The sequence below is a fragment of the Etheostoma spectabile genome, unplaced genomic scaffold (assembly GCF_008692095.1).
Source record: "Etheostoma spectabile isolate EspeVRDwgs_2016 unplaced genomic scaffold, UIUC_Espe_1.0 scaffold273, whole genome shotgun sequence".
Taxonomy (NCBI): Eukaryota; Metazoa; Chordata; class Actinopteri; order Perciformes; family Percidae; genus Etheostoma; species Etheostoma spectabile.
Window position 1 is genome coordinate 2,245,210 of NW_022605577.1, and position 27,436 is coordinate 2,272,645.

Sequence of the window (27,436 nt, forward strand, 5' to 3'; positions counted from 1 at the left end):
ACAAAGACAGAACAGAGACTAAATACACAGGGTCATGAGAAAATATGGAACACGTGACACTAGGCCGGGGAAACAGGTGAAACACAAAAGATAATCACGGGGGGGGGCAAAGACAGGAAGTAAAACTAGACAAGACAAGGGAGATATAACAGAAACAGGAACATACAACCATGACACTATGAGTGTCATATAACTTATCATCCAGCGAGTCACTAATATATTACTCATGAACCAAACACAACTGAAGTTACTAAGAACCCAACTCAATACACGATATCACAAATGTATCCTTTTATTTTCTGAGAAAAATGAATGCTAACTTACATTTTATCGGAGCAGTTACGCTGTCGCGGAGGTCACTCAGATGTCACAATGTCATTGTTGAGCTATGAGAACATTTTACACACATTATTGTTATAGTGCAGATAAGAAGTGGGGGAAACACAGCAATAAGAATCTCCGCTTTCAAAAATGTGATTGAAGTTTGTGACTAAAACACTCGGTGACGTGACCACAGATTTCCTTTAGATGTGAGATGGTGTCAGGCTTTAGTTTCCTGTGCATGGTAGGCATAAGATAGGGGAAGAGTTAAAACCAGATAAAAAGTAGCTTCTTGTTAATGCAATGATGTTACAATAATGATTCAAAGTTCTAAGATGCATGTTAGATAACATGACATGTTCCACTTAACCCTTGTGTCGTCTTCCTGTCAACTTGCAACTTTGGGTTTTTCTGGGTTGAAATTTAAACATTTTGTTCTTTTCTACACTTTGACGTTTTTGGTCAATTTTATTCCAATTTTTTCACTTTGACGGTTTTTTAAAATTATTTTTAAGTCCATTTTTTTTTTTAACAATTCCTTTGTCGCTTTTCCCGATGTTTTTGAGGATTTTTGGTAACTTTTTCAGATTGTTTTGGTGAGTTTAAAAAGTTTTTTCCCCGCTTTTTTGTAGTTTTTTTCAACATTTGTCGCTTTTTTTAATAATAATAATAATACATTTAATTTGCAATGCACTTTATATTGATGCAAATCCAAAAGTGCTACATGATTAAAAAAAGGTAAGTGCTAAAGTAAAAACACACACACATTTTAACGTTCTGTTGTCATAGTTCTGATATAGAATTTTTTTGTAAATGGGTTACATTTGACCCCAAGGACAACAGGAGGGTTAAAGCACAATCAGCAGCCTATTTGCGTGTCATTATAAATCATATCCAACAACGGCATACATATGTTTTTGTACTTGTCACATCCAGAGCTGTGTGTGTGTGTGCTCAGACGAGGGCCCACTGTGTTTGTCTGACACACTTCACCACACAAACCGCATGCGTTCACACAGTTAAACTTCCACATCAACATCCTCATTCGTACCTGCTGTCTGTCTGCTAGCTCGCTGTAGCTGTCACAACAGTAGGAAATCATTCTCTGCCTTTTTCGAAAAATGCAGGAGAGCTCTGCTTCCAAAGGGTGAGTCCCCATTTCAATTCAGTTTGTTGAAAATGTATCGACTTTACATGGATCATGCAGTAAAGTCCGAGGCTCAATGTGCTTCATGAAGATGAAAGCTTTTATAAGAAATCTTGTCTGGCTTATTATTAAAATGGATCAGTCCGATTGATTGCAGGAGAGACTCCACTCCCCACGAACATGAGCGCTCATGTCTAATGCACATTTATTACTTTGTGGCTGTAAATTGAGTATCCAACCAGAAAGGTAAAGATCATTTCCTAGCTGATAATGAATAATAATAATACCAACCAAATCTTGTTTTTCAGCAGAGAAAAGCACATAACAAAACAACAATAATAGTACTAATAATTTGCATACAGTACCATATCTTTTGGTGATATATATTATGTATATCAAAAAAAATTCACAACACATTTCTCAACACAAAAAGTGTGTTTTCCCCGGTTCAATCTGTACAATATACAATGTACAATTATACGCAATTATAAGCTTGAGCAAACATCAGTGAGTCGCATGAACACGTTGCATTTCGCCTGAATGCATTAGTCATAGAAGCACCTTTAAGATACTTGTGCAGCTCGCCTCATGTCTCTACATGCCTTTAAAACATGTGGAGACGTACTGGAGCACCTCAGCCTGAGCACAACATGCCAGGGGGCAAATCCAGTGCCAGTATATTGGAGCTAAATGTATACATTTATATTTCAACTGACTTATTCATTCCACATGCGTGTGATTTATGCCCCAAAAAACTGCGTGAGAGTTAATGCTCCAAGTGTGAATAAACGCCATGAGGAATTTCTCAGGCTGTTTGCACACCACAGGCCGTGAAAACCGTATTCCTGCGTGTCATCTGCTGTTGAAAGACTCACCAAATAGCCAGTGGGCATTAAAGGACATACAGAAGAGCCATGTGACGGGACAATGAGCAGCTGCGCTGGAGTAATAGGGCCTCCAGATCACTGTTGTGTGTCAGTTGCGTGGCATTGTCCATGTCTTTGCACACCAGAAACATGTCTGACACGTCAGTGCTGCTGAAAAAAAGTCCCAGGGTTTGGAGCATCTTGTTGGACCAACACGGTCTCACGGCAGTTCGTAAAATGGTCGTGTACACGGACTTGTTTTTTTTGTGCGCCGGGACACGATCCGCGGTCTCTGGGGGGACGAAATAACGGGGGAAACAATCCAAACATTTGGTTGATCCCACATGGAATTACAAGACACCGCTATTTTAGTTACATCTTTCGGTCTTGCATGTTCAGCACATAGCATGTGGAAAAAGGAAAAAAAATAACCGAAAGATTCCAAACAAACAGATGATCTAAAGAGCTTTTTTTGTCTCTTCACCTAGACTTTCTCAAGATAACTAATATATATGTTTCACATGTGAACAGCCATCTTAGTTGTTGAGCGTCGTCCACATTTACATTTACATTTGTCGTAATCTTACTCAACAAAGCATCACGCTGTTCACAATAAAAAGGACAGTAGAAAACAAATTGGAACTCCTTTTTGATTATTGTTTGAAGACATCAGACAGACCCGCTTTTCTTCTTCTAACATAATGCCGTCCAGGGGGTCCTCAGAGTTACTAAAAGGGGGGGCCACCAAATCATCAACCCATTCTCACTCCGAACATCTAAAATGTGGACGTTTGGACAGTGGCTGTCAGCGCCTGATTGGACGAAAAAGGCGCCCTTCAGAGTGTGTGTAGAACATACCGGGGAGAACAGCATGTAGACGGGGTTTAGCGAGTACTATGTAAGGGGGGGATTCCACGTAGGGTGGCTGGTCGGGGGGGGTGGATGGCTCAAACACAGGACTTTCACCCAGGAGAGCAGAACCTTAAGCCCCCACCCACGAGCTTTTCCTAAACCTAACAGCGTCAAAAGGGACGCCAGTAGTCCCAACTAAGCGTATGTCACTAACAACGACAAAGGCACCTGACCAAGAATCCGTATTTTACAAGATGGGAGTGAGAATGTGTGGAAATTATTGGTAATTTCTTAAAAGCAATCTACGCATTAAAAAGGTAAAAAATTGGAAGACCCCTGCTATACATAGTAAATGCCATAAACATATTCTTTGTAAATTTTTACAATCATTCCCTGACAGAACCAAGCAGGCCTGCCTTATGACTCAATCCAAATTCTTTCTTTAAACGACCTATGGGAGCGTTTTCTCCTTTGTTAGTCGCGTTTTGCCTTGGTCCATATAGTATATCATCAACCCACTGACCAAATCAATACTGAGATTTTAGTTAATAAAAATGGACTCACTAAACCCATACAAAGTGCATATATCTTTTTAAGACTTTTTTTTATTTTTTTATATCCCTGAGAAATATTTGCCTTTACAATCTATCTGCATCCATGTCGCGCAAACCATTCCTTCACTGAGCTATCCATATCTTCCTAAAAGCATCACGTAATCCCTATGTCTCCCGCTAAAGTCTACTTTGGTGCATACGGAGAAATGATCTCAGGACACAGATTAGCATTAATTCCTACATGGTGATACGTCTAAGGCCTCAGACCTGGGCAGTATGATTGAGTACAGGACACACAATAGCTTGAAAACACTTGTTTGTTGTGTATTAGTTGTGTTTTCTACAGGTTTTAACAGGTAATGCAGCCTTTTTTAAGTTACTGCTCATGACTTAGGCTACAACAATAATGATGGAATAAATAAAGAGTGCGTGTATGTATCTTTTTACAAAAAGTGTTTCTGTTGATTGATTGCTGTATGTGTCATGAAGTCAGCGTGGTAAATAGAATATGCCCACAGTCTATAGAGAAGCTTGTAAAGCATGTTCCAGCATCAATATGTCTTAACATACATCAAAGTCTTCTCTGCAAATGTTTTAGTGCTTGCAGTAAGCTCGTGGTTGTGGTTTCTGAAGGATGCAGAGCTCCTCCTCTCCTTGCTTTGCTCCAAACAGTTGCACATAAATAACAGCTGATGAGGAACGCCTACTTTACTGGCCAAGGAAGAAGCAATATTAGCAAAGTGCTTCCTGATTCCAATCCGGTAATGTGTAGTAAAGTGCTTCTGATGTGCAATTAAGAAGCATTAAAGGTATCGACTTTCATTTTTTGTCTTGGCAGTGAAAAGACTCCATGGACGAGACCTAGACGATGGTTGTGTTTTTGGATACTGTCACTCGTGATGGTAACGTTGATTATGTTCTACAATTCAAGCTCCAATGTGTCATGGCCTTGGAAGTTTTGGACTACACGCTCACAGTCAAGCCAATCTTACAACATTATGACTATGAGTACTATGAGTACTACAGTCCACAGTGTAAGTACATTTAGTGATATCTTGAAACAAAGGAAAGGAACAAGAAAAAAGACACATCATCTGTTAATAAGAAGTGTCATTTAGATGAATCATCGGCAGCAACGCATCACTGTTAAAGAGGAACTACGCTCAGGCACCCACATAGTTGTGCCAACACATTCTCAGTCCCTTCTCATGAAATATGGACGCTTGGTCAGGTCCCTTTGTCGTTGTTATATGACGCTAAAGGAGACATTTACTGTCATATAACACGTGCTTGGTCGGGACTATTGGCGTCCATTTTGACGCTGTTAGGTGAAGGGAAAGCTCGTGGGTTGGTCGGGCTTACGGTTCCGTGACTCGCGATAACGGGGCAGTTGGGTTTAGGAAAAGTCGCGGGTGGGCTCACGGTTCTGTGACACGCGGGAATAACGGGCCGGTTAACCCTTGTGTTGTCTTCCCGTCAAAATTGAAAATCAACACTTTTGTTGACGCTTTTAATCAATGTTTCTATCTTTTTCTTACATTTTTTGTCCCTTTTTTTCAATGTTTGTCACTTTTTTTGACGTTTAACACTACGTAACACTAAATTATTAATTTTAGTTTGCAGCTATTTTTGGAATTTATGGTCAGTAAACCTCATTTATAAGAAATTATACCTAATGTTTGAGTTAGAAAAGCAGAAACTAGGAATTATTTCGACTAAAATTAAAGGAATGGATGTTGATGGATAACCACAGACTTGAATAAGTCAACTTTTACTCAATACTATTTCAAAACCACTTCAATTTTTTTTCAAATGCTATAAAATTGAATAAGACGCCCCAAAAATGATGAAAGTAGAGATCTGCACTTGCCAAAGAGCGTTGTGCGGAATCAATCATGTTATTTTGGGGAATTAAAAAGAACATTGATATGGGAAAACGGGTCAATTTGACCCGAGGACAACATGAGTGTTAAAGAAGGAAGTAGCTTCCCTGACACGCCGCAATAACGGGCCGGTTACGTCTACACAGGCGTCTGTACAGCCTCAACAGGGGTCGCCATCGTTGTTTATGTGTGTGTGACGTCAAAAATTAGAACTGGGAGTACAATGATCTGGTACGAGTTCACGGGTAGTTGAGAGAGCGAGGCTCGTGTTCACAAACATTGATTGAACTTCCCTATGCCATGGAAATAACATATTGGAATTTTTAATTTAGGTGGTGTTCCCCTTTAACACGCTGCTTTGTTTATGTCATCATATTGCTGTTATAGTACCATAAAATTGGGTTTGAATAAAGTGATACTTTTTAATTATCAAGACAGACTGTTTAACCCTCAGCTGTCAATTTTCAACTACTTAAAATCCAGGCAGCAAAATTATACTTATTATATGTAAACAAGCTGCTATTTTGTATGAATACATAACATAACAAACTTTAGACGCTACACAATTGCATATAAAGTTGTTGGAAGGACACAAGTGGGCATGAATAGATACAATTTTGCAGGGGATGTGTGTGTTACAACTTCTGAGACACACACGGACAAATTCCACATGTGTATGTTGCTAGCTAGCTAAAGCTAACTGTGCAATTGGCTATTTGGGGAAATGTCTAGCAGTAAAATGTGCACGAACCTTTGTCTGAACAAATCTTGATAGCTCAATAGAGTGTGGACAAAACCAACTGACAAATCCTGTTAAACTATTATGGTGCAACACTTTAAATCCCGACCTCTGCTTGTACAGTTCTCCCCAGATCCCACTTCAGAGTACTTTGTCGCGTACCCGCACCGGTATGGTTTCGTTTTGGACGAACTCCATAGGTGTCGGCAGGAAAGCCCATTCTTGGTTCTTATGATCCCAGTCGCACCCCACAACAGAGAAGCCCGTGACGTAATCCGCAACACGTGGGGCAAAGAAACTACTGTGCTTGGCAGAGTGGTCAGCCACTACTTCCTGCTGGGACTGTCCAAAGAAGAAGATGGGACAGAAACCATTAAGGAGCAAGTGAGTGGATTTTTTTTTTTTCAATAATTGAATCCTAATAATTGAGTCCTATCTATCCCTTTCTACTTTGAAAAAAACATACTTAGACATTCCAGGGGTCCTTTTGGGGGGAAAGCAAAGTGAATTTCAGTTCTTGCTTTTTTGCAAAACAAAGAGGCCAGCGTGAGAATGAGCTACAGCAGATGCTTCGGAGAATGTGAAACTCACGAGGTAATCAGAGCAGAGAAATTGAGGTTGAGGTGTCAGATTAGAGCGGCAGCCAAACAAAATGCACTTTGGAGAGCTGTGGGGTTATGGGTACGATTTTGGGTTGGTTAAACTGGTTTGTGTGTACTGAATGCTGTGGCGTGAGGACAACCTACAGCATTCGTGATTGCTGTCTCTGTCTCCGACTGCATTGAAACATTAGAGCTGCACTTATACATATTTTGTTTATCTTAAAGGATCCAATCAGGATGTGTAATGTGAAAGCAGTGACAAACTCACAGCTAACTAGTACTATTACCTTTGCAGTTCCCCTCAGCCATGCATGGACCATGTTTAAAGTGTAACAACACATAAACCAACAATACACTTCTATTCAGAGATTCAAATTGAGCTTTTCGAGTTCTAATTTGTGAGAGGATCTTTTATGGTCTGGCAGAAAAGTACTTCATTTCATCACTGAAAGATCTGACTCATGTCTGGTTGAGGCAAAAAAAAAGAGTAGTAGATAAAGACAAAGCTTCCTTATGACAAATAATACTGAGTATTTCACTAAGCTGTGTGAACCATTTGAGGGTTTGGACCAGCCTGCTAAGTAAATGTCTAATCTAAAGTATCTCCAAATTTGCTTCTGGGGTATATCATATTGCTCCTTTAGCTAAGTGAATGATTTAAGTATAGGACTACCATACATATCATTTAAAGTACTTTTTTCGGCCTATTTTTTCCCAAAAAAAGAAAGGGTCTCATATTTAAAGGGAGCTTTGGATTAAGCCATAACTATGTCAATGGGAACAAGGATCTGATGTACTGTATAGGTTACAGTTATGGTCCATGTCTTTCAGTTTGGGTTTCCGGGCCAGTGACTTTGTTTCAGTGTCACCGCTCTCGTTTACCCTGTAGCAATAGTTGTGTGAGAGAAAACTCAGCATAAACAGAGCCTGGCTAGCTGTCTCAATTTACCCTGCAGAGATCCGAGGAGCAGTCAACCACACGCCTCGGAGTCCCCCGGAGTTTACAACGCCAACACAAAGAAAGCGAAAGGAAACAGACACACATGCATCTGGCGGAATTTCAATCCAGCAATCCCGGAAGTGGAACGTCATGGATATAGTCAACCAGACACATGACTCAAAATGAATGCTAATGTTGCTCAGTATCAGCTGGAGGTGTGATTAGACAACTGGTTGCTAACTTGTTTCTGGCGTTGCCAAGCAGGGGCGTAGCATGAAATTCTGGACCCCATAGAAAGGCATTTTCTCCGGGCCCCTCTCCGCATTCACAGCTATTCATTCTAGCTTCTTTTTGGGCTCTCCTCACATGAGGGACCAGGGTACTCGGTCCCCTTTTTCCCCCCAGTCCAACGCCCCTGTTGCCAAGAAATTATTAAACTGCTGCTTCAAATTCCACTCCGGTCCTAAAACAGCTACACTGGCTTCCCATTTCTCACCGGATCACATACAAAATCCTGGTCCCCACCTACAAAGCCATACACCACCTTGCCCCGTCATACCTCACTGTCCTCCTCTCCCCCTTCCAACCTTCACGGTTCCTCAGATCCACCTCAGCCGGTCTCCTCTACGCCCCCAAGTCAAAGCTCCGCAGTTCTGCTCTGGAACTCCCTCCCCCATGAGATCCGCATCTCTGGGTCCCTCACCATTTTTCAGTCCCGTCTAAAGACCCATCTCTTCTGTTCTGCCTATCCTTAGTTTTTTTTTTTTTTTTATATATATATATATATATATATATATATATATATATATATATATATATCTACTGTTTCTAGTCTGTAAAGCGACTTTGAGCTTGGGAAAAGCGCTATTCAAATTCAATTTATTATTAAATTAACTCTCCTATCTCTACCTTTGTAGGTGTTACAAGAAAGCCAGACACATCATGATATTCTCCAGAGTGACTTCTTGGACAGCTACAATAACCTCACTATTAAAACCATGGTCATGTTCGAATGGCTCAGCTCCCATTGCCCCAACACCTCCTACGCCATGAAGATCGACTCGGACATCTTCCTCAATATCCGCAACCTCGTCGACATGCTTTTGAAAGCCCCCCGACATCTCTACATGACAGGTATTGTGGCAAGGGGCGCTGCCGTTCTCAGAGACCATAACTCCAAGTGGTATCTCCCGGTGTCTGCCTTCCCTGAGTCTAGTTACCCACCGTATGCCCTGGGACTGGGCTACGTGTTCTCGCTGGATTTACCCCAAAAGATACTGGAGGCGTCTGCTCATGTTAAAGCTGTTTACATTGAAGATGTGTATGTAGGACTGTGTATGAGGCATTTGGGAATCGCACTGACAGATCCTCCTCATGGTAATTTGTTTAGGGCGTATATGCCTAATGAGGCAAGCAACTGTTACTGGACCTCTGTCATCACAACGTTGCTGCAGAACTCTAACCAACTTTCAGATGCATGGGGAACTTACCAGACTCAAGCACAAAGTGGCTGTTAACGTTTTTTTTCCCATGCCAGACAAAAAAAACGATGTAACTGCATGGCCCTGTTGCACAACCCAGCAGTTACAACACCACTCACTTTACATCATAAAGTGCTGCCTTGATGATATTTTTTTTCCATCTTTGAAATACGATGGTGACTTTTGACATCTATACAACCGAGATAGTGAGACTGATATACATTTTCTGGCTGATCTAAATGGGTTTATATCTTAGGTGTTTGCAAAGGTTGCACAAATGATTGTAACTATGTCATTAATGTCAAGATTTTAAAAAATAGTAATGCATAAGCTTGCGTGACTGACTTTTACCAGGAAACTTCTCTTTGAGGAAGAGGTCAGCCTCACACTACCGCTGCATAACTCATTAGACAATTTACACAGTCTGCTGCTGAACAGCTGTGGTTATTACAACTCTGGAGTCATCTGAATAACCACGACATTAATGGCATTGACTGTCAAGAATACCAGAATATTCACCAGCAGATTATGCATAGTGGCAGCCTCGGCTGAAGACAGAAGAGCATGATAGCGTCACTGACTATGGCGTGAAACATATTTTACACCGTCTTTGCGGTTGTTCCAACTAAGGACATCTGAGATCTGATAATAAAGTGAGGATGTGTTTGCTGAGCGAGGAATCAGTGTGAAAAACTTTGCGTACCTAAACTTAGGTACTGTTTTGACTCTATGTTCTATGCTAATCCACGGTACTTGTTGAAAATACAGCTAAATTGATGAAAAGAAACACACAGTACAGTGACTATTGTGTAAATAATTATTTATAATGAAATACAATATACACTCACCTAAAGGATTATTAGGAACACCATACTGATACTGTGTTTGACCCCCTTTCGCCTTCAGAACTGCCTTAATTCTACGTGGCATTGATTCAACAAGGTGCTGAAAGCATTCTTTAGAAATGGCCCCTGTTGATAGGATAGCATCTTGCAGTTGATGGAGATTCGTGGGATGCACGTCCAGGGCACAAAGCTCCCGTTCCACCACATCCCAAAGATGCTCTATTGGGTTGAGATCTGGTGACTGTGGGGGCCATTTTAGTACAGTAAACTCATTGTCATGTTCAAGAAACCAATTTGAAATGATTGGAGCTTTGTGACATGGTGCATTATACTGCTGGAAGTAGCCATCAGAGGATGGGTACATGGTGGCCATAAAGGGATGGACATGTGTATGTCCTAAAAATGACCTTCCTACACAACAAATTACGTATTAAGGGTAACATATTTTGTCCCTGATAACGTTTGTAGTTGATGTATCACAAATACCACCAAAGTCTGCATAGGGAGTAGGTTGGGGTAATAAATTGATTGATTGATTTAACTGAATTTTGAGTCATCCAAACGCTCTTATGGCGCCATTTTGATGCTAACAAGCCATCACCTCCCGTTAGCCTCCCAATGACTCCCATTCATTTTGACGTCACTTTGACAGCGAATAACTTTACCTCTGATGCGTTTAAAGACTCAATTTCTCAGTTGTTTATTTCCGAAGAAACTCAAGAATTTATGAAAGACTCCATTACCTGGTATCTCACGTTATGGCTCCGTAGCAGACATTTTTGTAATGTCTCAATAAACGGATATAAAGTCAACACAGACATTTGTGTTGTGGGATTATTATAACCAGTAATGTTTGGGAAATGAAGGGCACGGTTTTAAACAGAGAATGATGTATTGATTTGTTAAATATGATATATATGATTATATATATGATTGTTAAATATGTACACAGGAAAGCTACAGGACTACTGTGGGGAATTTGATGTTTGGCTAGGCTTACAGATGATTTATAAACCGTGTGATAATCAACAGAACATATTGACACTCTAAACTAACACATACAGACAACATGTGCAAAAGTCTTTATGAAATTAAATAGGCTTAAATATCTTTTTTCTCTATTTTTGCACAAGGATCAGCTGATTGTAATTTTTATTATTTATAATCATATACTGAGTTGTTAAATGAGTCCTCTTTCTGTGAAATGATCACATGTTTAATCATGTCCAAACATATAGATTTATAGGGAAATGAATTAAATAAATTTACAATTGCAGTGAGAAATGATTTTTTTCTGAAATGTTTTTTTTTTTTTGTCATTGTCAATTTCCACCTTGTTGTTCCTCTATCTCTCCCCTCAGCTTTAGCATCCATAGGGACTGTTTTATTCATGGTATTTATGATTTATGGAATGGACCACCAGAGGAAAATAGGGGAGGGTCATGTCTTTTTATCCTTTGTTTAGGGGAGGGTCACCCAACATTTTTTAGTCAAGGGAGGATAATGGGGGGGTGCTTGTTTGGTGCAAATCTTTCCATGTAGATCTTAGTCTCTCTCCCCCCATCTCTGGCATATGGGTCTGACCCCTATGCAAAGTTTGCTGGGGGGCAGGGAGGGCAGAAACTGGTAATTGCGATTATAAATGAGTGGAATAATTACGTCTGGCATGACCAGATATTTTACAAATATTTCAAGTTACACAAAACAACTAAATGGTGGTACATCGAATTCCCTATAATACTTTAGTAAAAAAAATATTACCTGGCTGATGATGGGAGCACTAACGTAAGTAATAAAAGTTTCCTGAATGCCATATATACAAATTCAGCTTACTAATTGATTGCGCGTGTTGTGTAGATTTGGACATTTTTTAAATGGCAACGTGATGAGGCCACGCCCTTTTTGTGGATCTACTGATCGCCGTGGATTACTTTTCTTTCATGTCATTGGATCACGGCAAAATACGGATCTTTTTTCTTAACGTGTCTTCATGTTTTATGGTGTGATTGCGCCTCATTTCTGCGTTTGGAGAGGCATCTCAACAGTAAGTCAAAAACTGATTGGAGAGTTCTAGCCTGACAAGGCTCCTCTCTTTACCCTGTCTCTCCTGTAATAGTTTTAGACAGCTGGGGACTTCCTTCGACACACTGAGCTCCTCTCTCCTCTATCTATCGTTCTATCTTTCCATTATGTGCATCCTTGTCCCAGAAATGCTTGATTGCTTGTTACTAACCTAGCTCTGGGGAGTCACTCCCCGGAGTCCTTATGTCCTTTTTCACCCAGAAAGCATGTTTCCTCGGATCAGGGAGGCTCCAAAATCATGGTAGTAGCTGTCGCCGTGGTCCCGCTACACGTCCTGCGATCTTCTGTTGCATTCTGCTACGCTCTGCTGTGCCCTGCCACGTCCTGCCGCACAGTGCCCTGCTAGGCCATGAACTACTACAAAGAACTACTACAAACAACTATTTTTTGTGACTGTTATTGCCACTCTTCATTCTAACCCCAACCGGTCGTCAGACACCGCCTACCAAGAGTCTGGGTCTGTCCCAGGTTTCTGCCTAAAAGGAAGATTTTTCTCGCCACTGTTGCTTACTCTGGAGGAAACTACTAGAACTGTTGGGTCCTTGTTAATTCTGGAGTGGGGTCTAGACCTACTCTATCTGTAAAGTGTCTCGAGATAACTCTTGTTATGAATTGATACTATAAATGAAATTGAAATTGATTGGTCACTGTTAGAACTTGGTTCAATTTATGTGTCTGGCATTCCCTCGAAAGGAGCCAGTTGAGGTGGTTCGGGCATCTGGTACCTAGAGAGGTGTTCCAGGCCCGTCCAGCTGGGAGGAGGCCTCGGGGAAGACCCAGGACTAGGTGGAGAGATTATATCTCCAACCTGGCCTGGGAACGCCTCGGGATCCCCCAGTCGGAGCTGGTTGATGTGGTTCAGGAAAGGGAAGTTTGGGGTCTCCTGCTGGAACTGCTGCCCCCCGCGACCCGATACCGGATAAGCAGATGAAGATGGATGGATGGATGGAAAAATAAACATATATTTAGTATGTTTGTTTTGTCCATATGTGCTTGTGCTGTGTTCCCCAAGTGGTAGGGCAGGTTTATAAAACCGAGGAAACAGATTTGTATTCTGTGCGCACGGTTTAGTTTTTTTTATCTTATCAGCTGGCTCTGTAGGTCTCAGCTGCTATGATGAGTTATTTTCATTTCATTTCATTTCATATTTTCATTTGCCCTCTATGGCTCGAATGTCAAACTCCCCCTCTGCCTCTGAAGGGCCGTAGCAAATATTCTAGAGTGAATGTGATACCTATGCTAAAATATACAATGACTGAGGAAGTCTGGTGACGAGTCCATAGCCACCAGTTCATGTGTTGAATGCGTTCAAAATTAAATTGAATGCATGTTTTATTTTACAGTTTTATTTTTCTACTTACAAAGACCCAATTCCTAAATGGATAAAAGGCATAAATACACGTTAAGACATGTTGCTGTTCCTTTAACGCAGGAAGTGTGCATTTAGTTTCCATGTGTGTTTCCACAACAATGTTAGTGAGTAAATCCCCTGAAATGGCCATCAGTGGAGCGTGATGCGTAAGATGAGAAAGCAGAGGTTAAGTCATTTATGTAATCATTGTAAATAAATAATGGGTGTATATCTTTGACAAGCGCAAACCAGGACAAAGTATCAATAAATGGATGGGGAGGGTCATGATGGAGGGTTATAGAAAATTAAAAGCTGGCGGTCCCACAACTCCTCCGGTAGTCCCTTAACACTCATGTTGTCCTCGGGTCATATTGACCCATTTTCCTATATCAATGTTCTTTTTAATTCCCCAAAATAACATGATTGATTCCACACAACGCTCTTTGGCAAGTACATATCTCTACTTTCATTAATTTAGGGGTGTCTTATTCAATTGTATAGCATTTGAAAAACAAATTGAAGTGGTTTTGAAATAGTATTGAGTAAAAGTTGACATATTCCAGTCTTTGGATTATCCATCAACATCCATTCCTTTAATTTTTGTCGAAATAATTCCTAATTTCTGTTTTTCTAACTCAAACATTAGGAATGATTTCTCATAAATGAGGTTTTTTGACCATAAATTCCCAAAAATTGTAAAAGTAAAGTTAATAAGTTAGTGTTACATAGTGTTGAAAATGTCCAAAAAGTGATAAAAGGGACAAAAACGTAAGAAAAAGGTAAAAAGATTGATAAAAAGCATGAACAAAAGATTTTAATTTTGACAGGAAGACAACACAAGGCTTAAATAAAAAAAACGTATACAATATATACACACTAATATATACATACTCTAAACAGAAACAATATAGAGGCAATAAGTGCAAGGAAGACTGCAAAGGATGCAGGAGGGAAGTGTCATAGTTACTATTGAAACGTGGCGCATAATCATCAGAGCTTAATCATAGTTCATAATCATGTTTTTAAAGGATTTTAATGACGTTTGTAGAGCAGTCAGACTTGTGCTTATAGAGGAAGAAAAAAGAATCAACACCCAAATAGAAACCTTTTTTTTTCTAAAAAGCCACTTCCTGATGTGACTGATTTCTCAGACATGAAAAGGCAGCCCTGTCTTACACCTCTGGTTTTGTTTCCCACGGACACAGTAATCTCAGACGTTAAATGACGTGCAACCATGAACAACAGCTCTCCCTTGTGGTAAGCAGGCAGATGAGAACAAATAAAGAGTTTGGTTGTTAGTTAAGTTTTAATAACTTTCCATAAGAAAAAGACATAACATGTAGCAGCATACACAATTTAATTTTGATCTTTTTTTAATTGTGGGGGAAATCCTGCATCCACATGTTGATGTGCTATGTTATATGGCTCCCTAATATGGATACTGGATAATATGATCCTGTATTCACCTTCCTTGACGGTGATGCTACATATTACGAGATATTAAAATCACCATCATCATCAGCACCAAAATCATCTCGGACAGGCAAAGAACTCTACACTACACACTGGATATCAATCCTGCCACGTGGTTTCTGTTTCTTTTTCAACGTCAATTCATTTCTGTGTCTCTAAAACGTCAGTCTGAGGCTCCACCATGGGAAAAATGCAGATAAAGAGACACCGAGGGAGACAGAGACAGATAAAGAGACGTGCTCAGCGAGCCCATCAGAATCACTTCAGCAGGATCTGTGTGTGTGTGTGTGTGTGTGTGGTGTGTGTGTGTGTGTGTGTGTGTGTTGTGTGTGTGTTTATTTTTTCTACTTACAAAGACCAAATATTCCTAAATGGATAAAGGGCATAAATAAATGTAAAGACATGTTGCTGTACCAGCTAACTATTTTTGACAGGTCCAAGGATAAACTGTTCTTGAGTAACTTCAGCTAATATAACCCAACCTGCACTTCTAAACACTTGCACTGCCGTCAACAAGCTGGACATGGCCTTCTCCTGGACCTGTTTTAACTGTTCCACTTCTAGGACCTGAAAAGTGAAGCCAATGCAGAAGTGCCTTGAACCTGCATTCTTTCTAATGGCCAGCAGCACTGAAAACTGGAGAAATCAGATTGTAAAGATGTCTATGAGTAAATGTCCCTTCTTCTTAGCTGATTTATTAACTTGGTGAACATTTTCCTGATGGTTTTTGTAGTGTATTGTTAATTTCAAGTCTTCTTTAATATAGCGCAATGTTCATTTTGTAAATTTTGGTTCCATTTAGAGTCAAATACTCAATAAAGCAGGGGATGCTTTAACGCTTGGCTAACGTGTGATTGATAAGTCGCATGGCAACCTTTCAATCATGATAGAAGCTTACAATGCATAGGCATATCCATGGCACTGTGTGCGTTTTTTGGATGTTGTTAGTGTTTTCTTTTTAGAACTTTGACCCTTTTAACAGTGTGTTTTTTAGGTCATGAAAGTTCATTGTAATATTTTGGTCAGTGTCTGTTGTACTAAAAGACACTAGAAGGAGTTAGCTGTCTTTTTTTCACTAGCCAACATTAGCATTACGGATGTACCTTGCTAACCAAGCTAGCTAGCTAAATTACATTAGCTGGTAACTTAGCGTTAGCTGAAAACTTAGTGTTTAGCTTATCACTCCTCCCCAGCTCATTTAAATATGGTCACCTCTGGTTTGAAAAAACAATATGGCGACAGCCAAAATGCCAAATTCAGGACTCCACAACGGTAGTCCGCAAACCAATGGGGAACGTCGCAACTGGGATGTTGGTGGTCTTTGATCCAGCCACTCTGTTACCCCATGTCTCTGAGCATTTGTGTCTTTTGTAACCACTCTCTTAAAAAACTCCACCAAGACAGATGGGTCTGAGTGTCTGGTCAAGGGGGACAAAGTTCAGGTATTCGACTATGTTTCGGGTGGCGAAATGTTTTGGTCTAATCAGCTCCTGTTTGCCACGCTAAGGCTAACGTTGGCTCACTGTTAGCATCCAAGTTTGGGTTTTAGCATGGCAAGTTTGGGTGGAGCCTAGTCCTTTTGGCGTCAGAGGGTGTCATCTTCACTTTCTACTGACACCCCCTACCAACTCTTAACCTGTCCTACTGTAGCGTGGTCCTACTAGACTCTGTTGAAGTTAATAACTATTGGCCCAGAACCCCATCTGGATCTGCCATAACCAATTGTTAACGTTTGCTCGTGACGTATGTCATGCGCATGTGCAACAAGATGGGAGACCGACAAGGCTTATTTTTAGCATTAGCATCACTAGCGTTAGTTTCATAGCATTACCTTTAGCCAACTCCTTCACCACTAATGGAGTGAGCTGGAAAATCAAAATTTTCCCAAACCCTGTGGGAAGGAGGGTTACATACCATGGCCACCAACAGAACTCAGTAAAGATTGTTCTTGCTCGGGCTTTAACTTGTGGATATTCGGCAGCGTTTCCACAACGGACCGAATGGCTTCGCTCACATCTTTCTCCGCCGCCTTTACAGAACTACAACTCAAACTAGCGCACAACCTCAACATTATTATTCTCAGCCAGATAAAAAAACCTTTAATATACCGCAAACCCAGACGGAGTACTGAAGAGAAATGAAAATTGAGCCGAAGGACGTAGGAAGGCGGAGCCAGGCTAGTCCTGTTGTACCTTAGGCAAACAGTGTCCCATAAGTCCGTTCCTCCCCTCTCCATCTGTATGCAACCTCATCCCATTACTGCATGTTACTAACTCAACTTCTTCCCTTTCCCAGAGTCTTGTACTCTCTCGCCCTCATAGTCTTGTGCTCTCTCGCCCCTCTCCTCTCACCTCCTATCGCTTCTTGCAGGGGTTTCTGGCTCTGGAGCTGTGGAGTCTGGATCCGTGGTTGGAGTCACTGTTGCCTCCATGTTCCTACTTGACACCCTCTGCTACAATTCTCCATGTCGCTCTCTGTCTCTTCTCTCTCTGTCTGTCTGTCTCTGTCCCTGTCTCTGTGTCTCTTTCTCTCACCCCCAACCGGTTGAGGCAGATTCCCCCCCACCCTGAGCCATGGTTCTGCTTGAGATTTCTGACTCTTAAAGGAAGTTTTTCCTTGCCTCTGTCGCCTAGTGCTTGCTCTTGGTGGGAACTGTTGGGTTTCTGTAAATGACATCACAGAGTACGGTCTAGACCTACTCTTTTTTGAAAAGCGCAATAAGATAACTGTTGTTGTGATTTAGCGCTATATGCATAAAATTGAATTGAATTGAAATTGAAAGTTGGGTGTGGACTGATTTCAGTTAAAGTGTAGGGGTGACAAACTCAAAGGAAAAGGCTGATAATAACTTTGTCTCTTCCTGGATGACAATGCACCCCATCCACTTTGAGTCAGTGAATGGTTTGATGGTTTGAATCATGCTAGGGCCTTCACAATCCCGGGGGTCCGCTGTTGAAAACATACATTATACATTACACCTTAAACCTTCAAAAACATTCATTAAGACATGTTTAATAGAAGAATAGAATAGAATGCCTTTATTGTTATTATACACAACTGCTGTACCTGTGCAATGAGATTGTAGCAACCCCTTTACAGTGTTGACATATATAAAAATATAAAATATAAGAATATAAAAATATAAAGTATAGGTAGTGCAGAGAAAAATGAAAGGGGGGGGGGGGACCTGGTGCACAATCCTGAGTCCTGAGCATCTATATACATATATAAAATAGCTTTGTATACACATTATGCAAAAAGTAGTTGAGTATTAACAAAAAATTAAATATTTCACTGTATGAAATTGCACAGAATTCCAGTGTCCTTTAGGTATTATATAACAGTATTGCACAGTAGGAGGAAAGAAGAAAGGCTGGGGGGGGGGGGGGTGCGGGGGTAGGCTGTGGAGTGAAGTCAGTGCATGTGTGAGTTCAGGGTGGTTATGTTTAGTGCTTCCTTCCCCTCAGGTCAAGAGTCGGGGTGTCATCCTCAACAGCACATTGTCTTTTGAAGCACCAGCAACAGTGTTACTCCATCTGCATTCTTTAATCAACGCAATATTAATCTATTGCTCACACACATTATTCACACCTGGCCAGGTAACATCCGTTATTGACTATTGTACTTCTATCCTCTCAGGCTTCCTCTCAAATATCTATACAAATTTTACTTGGTCCAGAATTCACATCACATCATTTCTGTTCTTCAGCATCTTTATTGGCTTCCTGTTAAATACCGATAAATGTCAATTTCAAGATTGTGCGTCTCACCTTTAAGGACCTTCACTACGTAGCACCCTCTGTTTTTAATTGTGCCTGTGCCCATAATTGTGCCTGTAGTATTAATATATTATTCATCGTTACAGTCCACATAAAGTTCAGCCTTCCAAAGGACTGGAGATATCTTTCAGGAGTACTGTCTTCCATAGACCCAATCACATGTTTGTTTACGATAACTTCCAGGTAGAAAACTCCTGTTGCATCATGTACTACAATTTAACTGTGCTGAGCAAACAGGGGCATGGAAAAACTTCATATACTCTTATCTCATTGATCTCAAATGCATGTTTTATGCTTTCATATGTCAACACTTTCACTAACGCTAGGTTGGGGACTTAATTTAACTGTTGGGCCACAGACTAGTGTGACACTAGATTTGGTTCATCAAAGACAGTGTTGTAGTACTTGAGATTGGTCCGACCACTTTTTGAAGGTCTTGTCTCGGAATTGACGGCATTTTTACTAGGTCTCGTCTTAGATAAAGTGGACTCACTTATTTTAAGATCTGTCAAGACCACAACTGCAGGGACATCACTAATTTGCCTGTGCATTGTCTGAATTATGTGTTACATCATCATTACTGTGATTGGATGTAAAACTTCATGCTTCAACTGCAACCAATATCATTTCTAATTTGACATATGGTACCCTTAACCCCCTCTGCCCACCCCCCTTTACACACAGTCACAAGAGAGTGAATCTCAGAGACAGAAGAAGAAGTGCTGGCTGTCTGGCACTGGTCTAGTCTTGGTCTTATCTTGGTCTCAACCCTTCAAAGTCTTGGTCTTGACTTGGTCTCAATGCACTCCGGTCTTGGTGATGACTTGGTCTCGGTTTAGGTGGTCTTGACCACAACACTGATCATAGATGCTATCACAGCAACACAGTGCAGAAAATGAGCACAGCAGAAAAATAAGGTAAGCATGAACTCTCTTGCACCACGCAGGTCAAATTATGTATTACAGCTACGGTGTCCTTGATGCTTCAAAAAGCTGGTCTTTTGCTCTTTTCAATATCCTTTTTCTGGGCAAAGAAGAGGACTCCTGTTCCTGAAACTTGGATTTTGAATACGTGCATGAGGCGGAGTGGGCCGGTAGTGTTTCGAGCTGCCCACTGGACTAGCTAACATGCACGGCGGCCTCTTATTTCCAAGCATTCATCTCTCTCCCACCCCCCGAGGGCCAGTGGTCTACCAAATTTCCCGGTAGATGTTTCTGTCCCTCTTTGCCGCAGGGTGTATTTAGATAAAGTGTGGTCCTCCATGTTTCCTTCTTCAATGTTGCCAGGGCCAGGAAGCGAAGATCCCCATTTGCAGCATTAGCAGCACCTGTGAGTTTATCGATTGACAGCTAAAATGTGAAAGGCGGAGCAGTATATCCTGTATGTCCCTTACTGGCTAACGTATTTCAAGATGGCACATGACTATGGAGAGTCTACCCCAGTTCATGCAAGCACAAATGTAAAATTTCAAGCCAATAGGGATACTTGAAATTGATGGTGGTGGTCAATATTCATAAAAAAGGGCAAGTTTGGGAAGGGCAACACAGATTTTGATAATGAACAACTACAAAAGTTACACACTGGCCCTTTAAATAGTACAGTTAATGCTAAAAATTGTCTAACTGAAAGCCATTTTTGTGTTAGTCACAGTGATAACAGAATAGTTTATGTGTTCTTTTTGCATTGTAACCTGGTCTTCTTAATGTCTGAAATGTAAAATATACTATTTATTATTACTAATATATTAACTATTGTCTAAGTTAGATTAAAGAACAAAGTAAAGTTTGCCTCGCCAGCAAAATCAGAAACCACCTTCTCTTTGATTCTGAGAAACTTATTATCTGACACTCTTATTACTGCTGTATACATGTTTATCTGTGTCTGTGTGTGTGTGTGTGTGTGTGTGTGTGTGTGTGTGTGTGTGTGTGTGTGTGTGTGGGTGTGTGTGTGTTAAGGTGTGTGTGTGTGTGTGTGTGGTGTGCATGAATACAAGCAAGCGTCCTCAGGAAATGGTTTAGATAAGTGGAATGTCAACTTCCTCAGAATACCTTAATTTATACAGAAAGGCACACACACACATAAATAAATGATGGAGATGTGGTGAGCTGCTATGACTCTGGATTTTTCTTATTCAGTTGTTTCTCAGAATGCTGTCTTGTTTAGGTTGGATACGAGTCAAGAAATGTGTGTGTGTGTGTGTGTGTGTGTGTGTGTGTGTGTGTGTGTGTAAGCAGCTGACCCTGGTGTGAACAGGGCCACTGTGTGAGACCACAGAGAGACCATTCTTCACTGCACAAACACACTCTCTCTCTCTCACACACACACAAACACACACACACACACACACACACTACACATTCACAGCCATCCCCTCTCTCTCTCTCTCTCTCTCTCTCTCTTAATTCGTCACATTCGCTTACACACACAAACACACATACAGAGGGTGCAAGAGAGTCACTCGCCATCGTGCTCTCATTCTCCTACACACACAACTCCCGCATAGTCTTGCACTTTCTGTTTCTCCCCAACACACACACACACACGCACACGCACACACACGCACACACATGCACACACAGTGACTGTGTCCCACCACATAATGACCCTGATTTCACCATGCTGACTGTGACTCACTGGTTCTGTCAGGAGACTGGAATGTCAAGCGCCATCTTTTTAATATATTTTACATTTAACATAAAACATAAACATAAGGACATAACTAAAGCTAAAAATATATTGTAAGTGATAGGGACACGATGGGAATACACACACAAAAAAAGTATTCATTCGTTGGTATTTAGTTTGTGTTCATGGACTGTATATATGTTATTAATAATTTACAGTCTATGGTTGTGTTACAGGGACACTGGAATATCATTACACCTCCACCTTGTGTATGTCCACCTTTGCATATGTAAAAAGGTGTAGGTGGGCTGGGTGTGTGTGGAGGTGTTTCCATGCAAGGTGAAATACAACAATTATTTTTCCAGTAACATATATTTTCTTTCAAAACAGTTTACGTCAATGCCCTTAATTAGGGTTCATTTGTGTATTGCTAGTGTTAACTGGTATTTACTCACAAAACATATTCTCTATGACATTTCTCTAATCACAATTTCTGATAGCAACTACACTCATTGGTCGAGGTTAATATCACATCATTATGGTTATGTTTAGGGTTACATGCAGGCTAAGGGAGTAACCGAATACATGGAAAAGCTTAATTATGATACAATTTTTTGAACTATATTCTGCTAAAGTGCAGTACAGTGCAAGTTCTGCACATATCTGGTATTGAGGTCATCAAAAAGTAACAGAAGGAAATATTGTGATACTTGGATAATGTTACTGACTACATTTTTAATGAGTAATTACAATTAAAATAAATACGTACATCTAAATACATTAAAGTAACCATCCCAACCCTGGTTACATGTTACATTCAATGTGTGGATTGTCTGACCAGCAAGTGACATTAGCTGGCTTATGTTAGCAACTGCAAAATCCCACTTTCAAGATCAAAGTGTATCATAACCTTTGCTTTTTGTCAGTTTAAATGAATGAACAAAATTATGTAAGTCAAGTGTAGTTTGGCAGAGCAGGATAATTATCAGCGATACAAACAGACTGAACAAACTGATCAGGAAGGCTGGCTCCGTGATCGGCTGCAAACTGGACACATTTGAAGCTGTGGTGGAGAGGAGGTCTCTGAACAAACTGTCATCTATCATGGATAACCCTGACCATCCTCTCCACCCCACACTGGTCCAACAGAGGAGCAGCTTCTCTAAGAGGCTCCGACAGCTTCGATGCCGCACGGACCGCTACAGGAAATCATTCATTCCACAAACAATAACACTTTTTAACACGTCATCACTGGGTGGTAGATGAGACTTTTGGACACCACACTACTGCACTAATGCAACCTGGACATTTGGTTTATTTAAATTACATTTTAGCATATTATTTAAGCAGTTGCACATTTTTGTTCCCCCATCCTGTACATATTCAAATATTTGTTCTTTTTACTTTATTCGTATTATTATTTCATGTATATTGTATGTATGTATATTTTTCCAAGTATTTCATTTACACTTATATTTGTGCTTTGTGACTGATTTTTGCTGCTGTTACACAGGAATTTCCCATTTTTCTTGGGATCAATAAACATCTATCTATCTATCTATCTATCTATCTATCTATCCTATTGAGCTAATCGTACTGGTGCACTGGTGATGAGCATTGTGTCAATCAATGTTTCAATCAAATGTGTCAAAATGCAAAAAATGCAAATCCAAAATATAGCTGTTTCTAGTCCAGGGGTCTGGCAGCAATCCAGGATGGGAGAAAAGGGACTGTGGTGTATTGGCATTTCTTTAAATGAATGCCAACACAAAGAAAGCCAAAGGTAACGGACATCCAGCCGAAAAGAGTGGGATCCAGAGAAATTCCTCTCGTGGATGTAGACCATAGACTGTGTCAGCCTATGATATAGACTAAGCTCAATCGAGTTACTTTGTAGGGCGGGACTTGCCTAGAAGTTACGTGGGATCCATCTCAATACATCCATGATAATAACCCGTTGGTGACAGTTGTTGGGGTAAGTAGCCAGCACCCAAGGTTGATCAAATATAGTGGAGAACCTGTCAAGAGTTCTTTATTCAGCCGAAAGCCTGCTAGCAAGCCCCACTTCCACCTGCATGAAGTCTGGACAAACTTAGCACACATTAGCTCACGTGCTAGCAACCACACTGTCAAGTCTGCACACTACACAAAGATGGGACACAACAGGTGTTATATTTAGCCAGAAGAGATTACGCTTTTGCTACATTGCAAGACACTTAACTTTTTCACATTTCACATTTTCTATGATTTCTGTGCTGTCCTGACAAAATCAGTTCTAAATCTTTTGTTATTTTTTTGAAGTGTTACAATTGGACTCAGAGCTGGAGGCACATGTAGGCCTATAACCTGATTAACATTAGATTAGATTAGATTAGATTAGATTCAACTTTATTGTCATTACACAGGTACAGGTACAAGGCAACGAAATGCAGTTTGGGTCTAACCAGAAGTGCAATAGCAGTAAGTGCAGGATATGCAACGGTTTCATAAGTGCAGGACACGGATATGTACTGAATAAATGAAAGAAATGAATACTATTATAAACAGAATTTTACAGATGGGTTTGTCCTAGGAATATAATATATAGATAACAAGTATTGTGAGCAAGATTTAACCATGAGCCAGCATGCTTATTACGGCCCTGGCACACATGGGCCTACTTCAAGTCCAGCAATAATTCACATTATTAATTACAATTATAGTGTTTACAATTAACTTTACTTGGTGGACCTTAATGTTTCCAAATGTTACAGTGAATATAAGTTCATGTGTACAATAAAACAAAAATAGCGTGCCTCCAAATGCAGTAATATGTAGTAAAATCATGTACAGCAATAATTAAGGGGATACTGGAACAGCAATGAGACTATGTAAAACGCCCAGAAAGGCCCTGGGTTGAAAGTAAAGTAAGAATGAAAGTCAGGTCAGTGTGTTTAGGCTCTGTAGGAGGGTGTGTGTGTGTGTACTTGTACTTGTGTGTGTGCTATTTTTTTTCCCAAAATTTAGTATTGGATAATCACTGACCTTTGTTGTTAATTTACTTGTCACTTATGTTTAAACGGTATTTGCAAAGTGGATGATTACTGAAAGGCTCTCTGAGAATTTGGACTGTGAACTTTTCCCCACAAACACACACACACACACACACGAACACACAAAGATACACATGGAGAGATTGTGTAACGTCACTTCATTTGTTTAATTATTTTAAGTTCGCTTCATATGGACTGTATAAGCAGGTTGTAGTGAAGCGAAAGTTCTTTCTTGTCGTTTTTCTGGGGTTGTGTGTGTCAAAATATAAGTGTCGTCTAACGGAAAAAAAAATCACTTCCCAAGAGCAAAACTAAGTAGCGTCAAGTGAAACAACGTTAACACAACCACAGACAGGATGTTGCTATTTTCACAATTAGGCATTTTATGTCGTGTAAGATTTGGGCCTGAGGCAGTGTAAAAACCGAATGAATAAAATAGCGTATAACGTGTAGGAAACTTGCGAAAGGCTAGCTCGACTCCCAAACGCAAATAGGCTAGTGTATTTCGAATTTTCTAGAATTTAACGAAAGGCCTACTTTAAATTTATTTTAATTACAGGTAATCCTATTCTAATATAATGTATGACTTTATATTATCTTCGTGATAATTTCTGTTCCTTACCGTTAAAGTAGAAATTAAAACGCAAACCTAAGACTTTGCAAGTCCGTCAGTAAAAACTATTATTTTGAAAGGTCTGTCCGGAAGCATTGTGTTTAAAGCTAACTAGCTTGACGCTACTGCTAGCTAAACTTCAGAATGAACCCGACAAGAGGAAAACCCGTTAGTTTGTAGAGGAGAAACTGTGACCGTCCATGTCTTGTCTACAAATATCGACACGCTGACAAAAAGTTGTTGACAGCAATGTCGAGAGAAAACACCACGCGAAGTTTGGACAGCATAGACCTCGCTGCTTTGAGAGTAAGTTTGCAAACGTTGCCTTGCTTTTTAATGAAATGTTTGAGTAAACATTGGAGGATGCGGTGGGTGTTGCTTGAAACTTAACGGTCATGGTAGTTTCCAGCAAAAACACCACTTCATTTTTTCCCCCTTTTCTAACGGTCGGCTCTTGTTTTATGCACTTTTAAAAAGAAGACAAAAGTCGTCTCGTGTCCTAACTCGGTGTGTAACGGTAATGTCTTACAACGTTACCATGTAACAGTGTGCTTTCTGTCTGCACTGTGTCCTGTCTGGTGTAGCTAGCTAACTTTACAAGTTGCTGTTTTCTTTGGCTGCCTTGAAAAGTTGGCATGCAACAAGTGAAAACCCACTAAGATAGACGTTGTGTATTTATTGACAGAAAAAAAAAACTAGAAAGAAATCCATTCAAGTTCATGGCACGTCATTGTTTTCACCCAATTATAATTAACAGCTAGTGTTTAGTGTTCTTATACCACTGTCTTTGTCTTCTTTGGTTGGACAGAGTTTTTTGTAATAATATTAGTATCCTTATAGGAAATGTCAGCGTTTCTGTCTGATTCAAGTAAGTTTATTGTAATGTAATGTGATTTTATACATTTCTAGGTGATAGTATTTAACAATAATAATGTATACTTTATCAATCCCGCAAGGGGAAATTAAAATGTACACTTATTACACACAGGCCTGTAATACACACACATGCTCGGCACCTATACTTGCACTAAATGGAGAAATATCGGAGTGGTGGCTCTGCTGAGCAGTTGGGGGTTCAGTGCCTTGCTCAGGAGCACCTTGGCAGTGCAGCTACAAGTCCACCACCATACTCTAGCACGTACTTGAACTAGCAACCCTCTGGTTCCCAACCCAACTCCCTACTGACGGAGCTACTGCATTGTCATGTAATGTAAATTTGATCGTTGGAAGCCGAAATCGATCGTGATTAAAATTCAATTAATTATGCAGTCCCACACACTGGATTGTTCTTCTCCATCTTCAGTTGTAGTGCTGTCTTCTTAGCTTTGTTCTCTTTTTTTTGACTTAGCATCACTCCTATACCATCCTCTTTTTCTTTTTCTTGACCATGCCTATTTTTTTTCCTTCTAGGATCCAGCAGGTATCTTTGAGTTGGTGGAGGTGGTTGGCAATGGAACCTATGGTCAGGTGTACAAGGTGAGTACTCCCATGATGCATTTCTATCCATCTTTCATATTTGAATAGTTGTTTGTTGCACGCATGGAAGATGATGTACAGCATCTAACACGTCACTTCTGATAAAACCTTCAAGAGCTACTTCCAGTTAGTGAGGAGAAAAAGAAGAAATTTTCAGCGGACTGAAATATCCTGCAGCTCTTACAAACAGAACGCGCACACAACACACACACACACATCACACACACACACACACACACACAACACACACACACACACACACCCACACACACACACGCGCATCTGCAGCATCTTTTAAAGTCCCTGGGTGGGGCTCACTTCCTTATCGCAATATCTGTTTGTGTATGAGTGGTTTGTGGTCACAGGAGGTGTTCGGTTTTATTTAGGGCTGTGCAGATGGTTGTGCCCTCAGTGCAAGTCATGGGAGTATGCACTTGCAATACCACAACCTGTGTGTTTCTATACATATGTGGAGCCCTTAGTTTTGAGCATAAAAAAAGATACTCTTGGGCGAATGACGGTAGTTCAGACTCTTTGTGGGTGGTCAGTTTGAGATGTGTGTTACAATTTGAATCCGGTGAAAAGACTACAATTGCTTGTACTTTTTCACCAGAGATGTAAAACCTCATTGGTGTTGGCCTTCCTTAGTAAGATATACCCCCCCTACCTGCCATACGGATGGAAAAGAAAAGAGAAAAATAAATGTTTATATAGAAGATTTTGTCAAATTGCTTTAATCCTAAATGAATTATGCAAGGAGAATAACGTTGTATGA

General features: G+C 40.4%; 1 protein-coding gene and 1 long non-coding RNA gene across 3 annotated transcripts; one reads left to right on the forward strand and one right to left on the reverse strand.

Moving 5' to 3' along the window:
- Nucleotides 1-1,274: 1,274 nt before the first annotated feature.
- LOC116685973 (beta-1,3-galactosyltransferase 2) lies at nt 1,275-11,474 on the forward strand. Of its 2 annotated transcripts, none has more exons than XM_032510905.1 (4): nt 1,275-1,468; nt 4,579-4,774; nt 6,486-6,746; nt 8,822-11,474. In XM_032510905.1, exons 1-4 carry the CDS (start codon nt 1,443-1,445, stop codon nt 9,419-9,421), a joined length of 1,083 nt encoding a protein of 360 aa, XP_032366796.1. In that variant the 5' UTR covers nt 1,275-1,442; the 3' UTR covers nt 9,422-11,474. The 2 variants fall into 2 exon arrangements, with proteins under 2 accessions (XP_032366796.1, XP_032366797.1); XM_032510906.1 differs by having other exon boundaries at nt 1,346-1,468; nt 4,579-4,642.
- LOC116685974 (uncharacterized) lies at nt 10,652-26,309 on the reverse strand. Its single transcript, XR_004331097.1, has 3 exons — nt 26,300-26,309; nt 15,625-15,633; nt 10,652-10,725 (listed from the first exon to the last, which is right to left on the reverse strand). It is a non-coding gene; the product is annotated as an uncharacterized LOC116685974 (long non-coding RNA).
- Between the last annotated feature and the right edge of the window lie 1,127 nt (nt 26,310-27,436).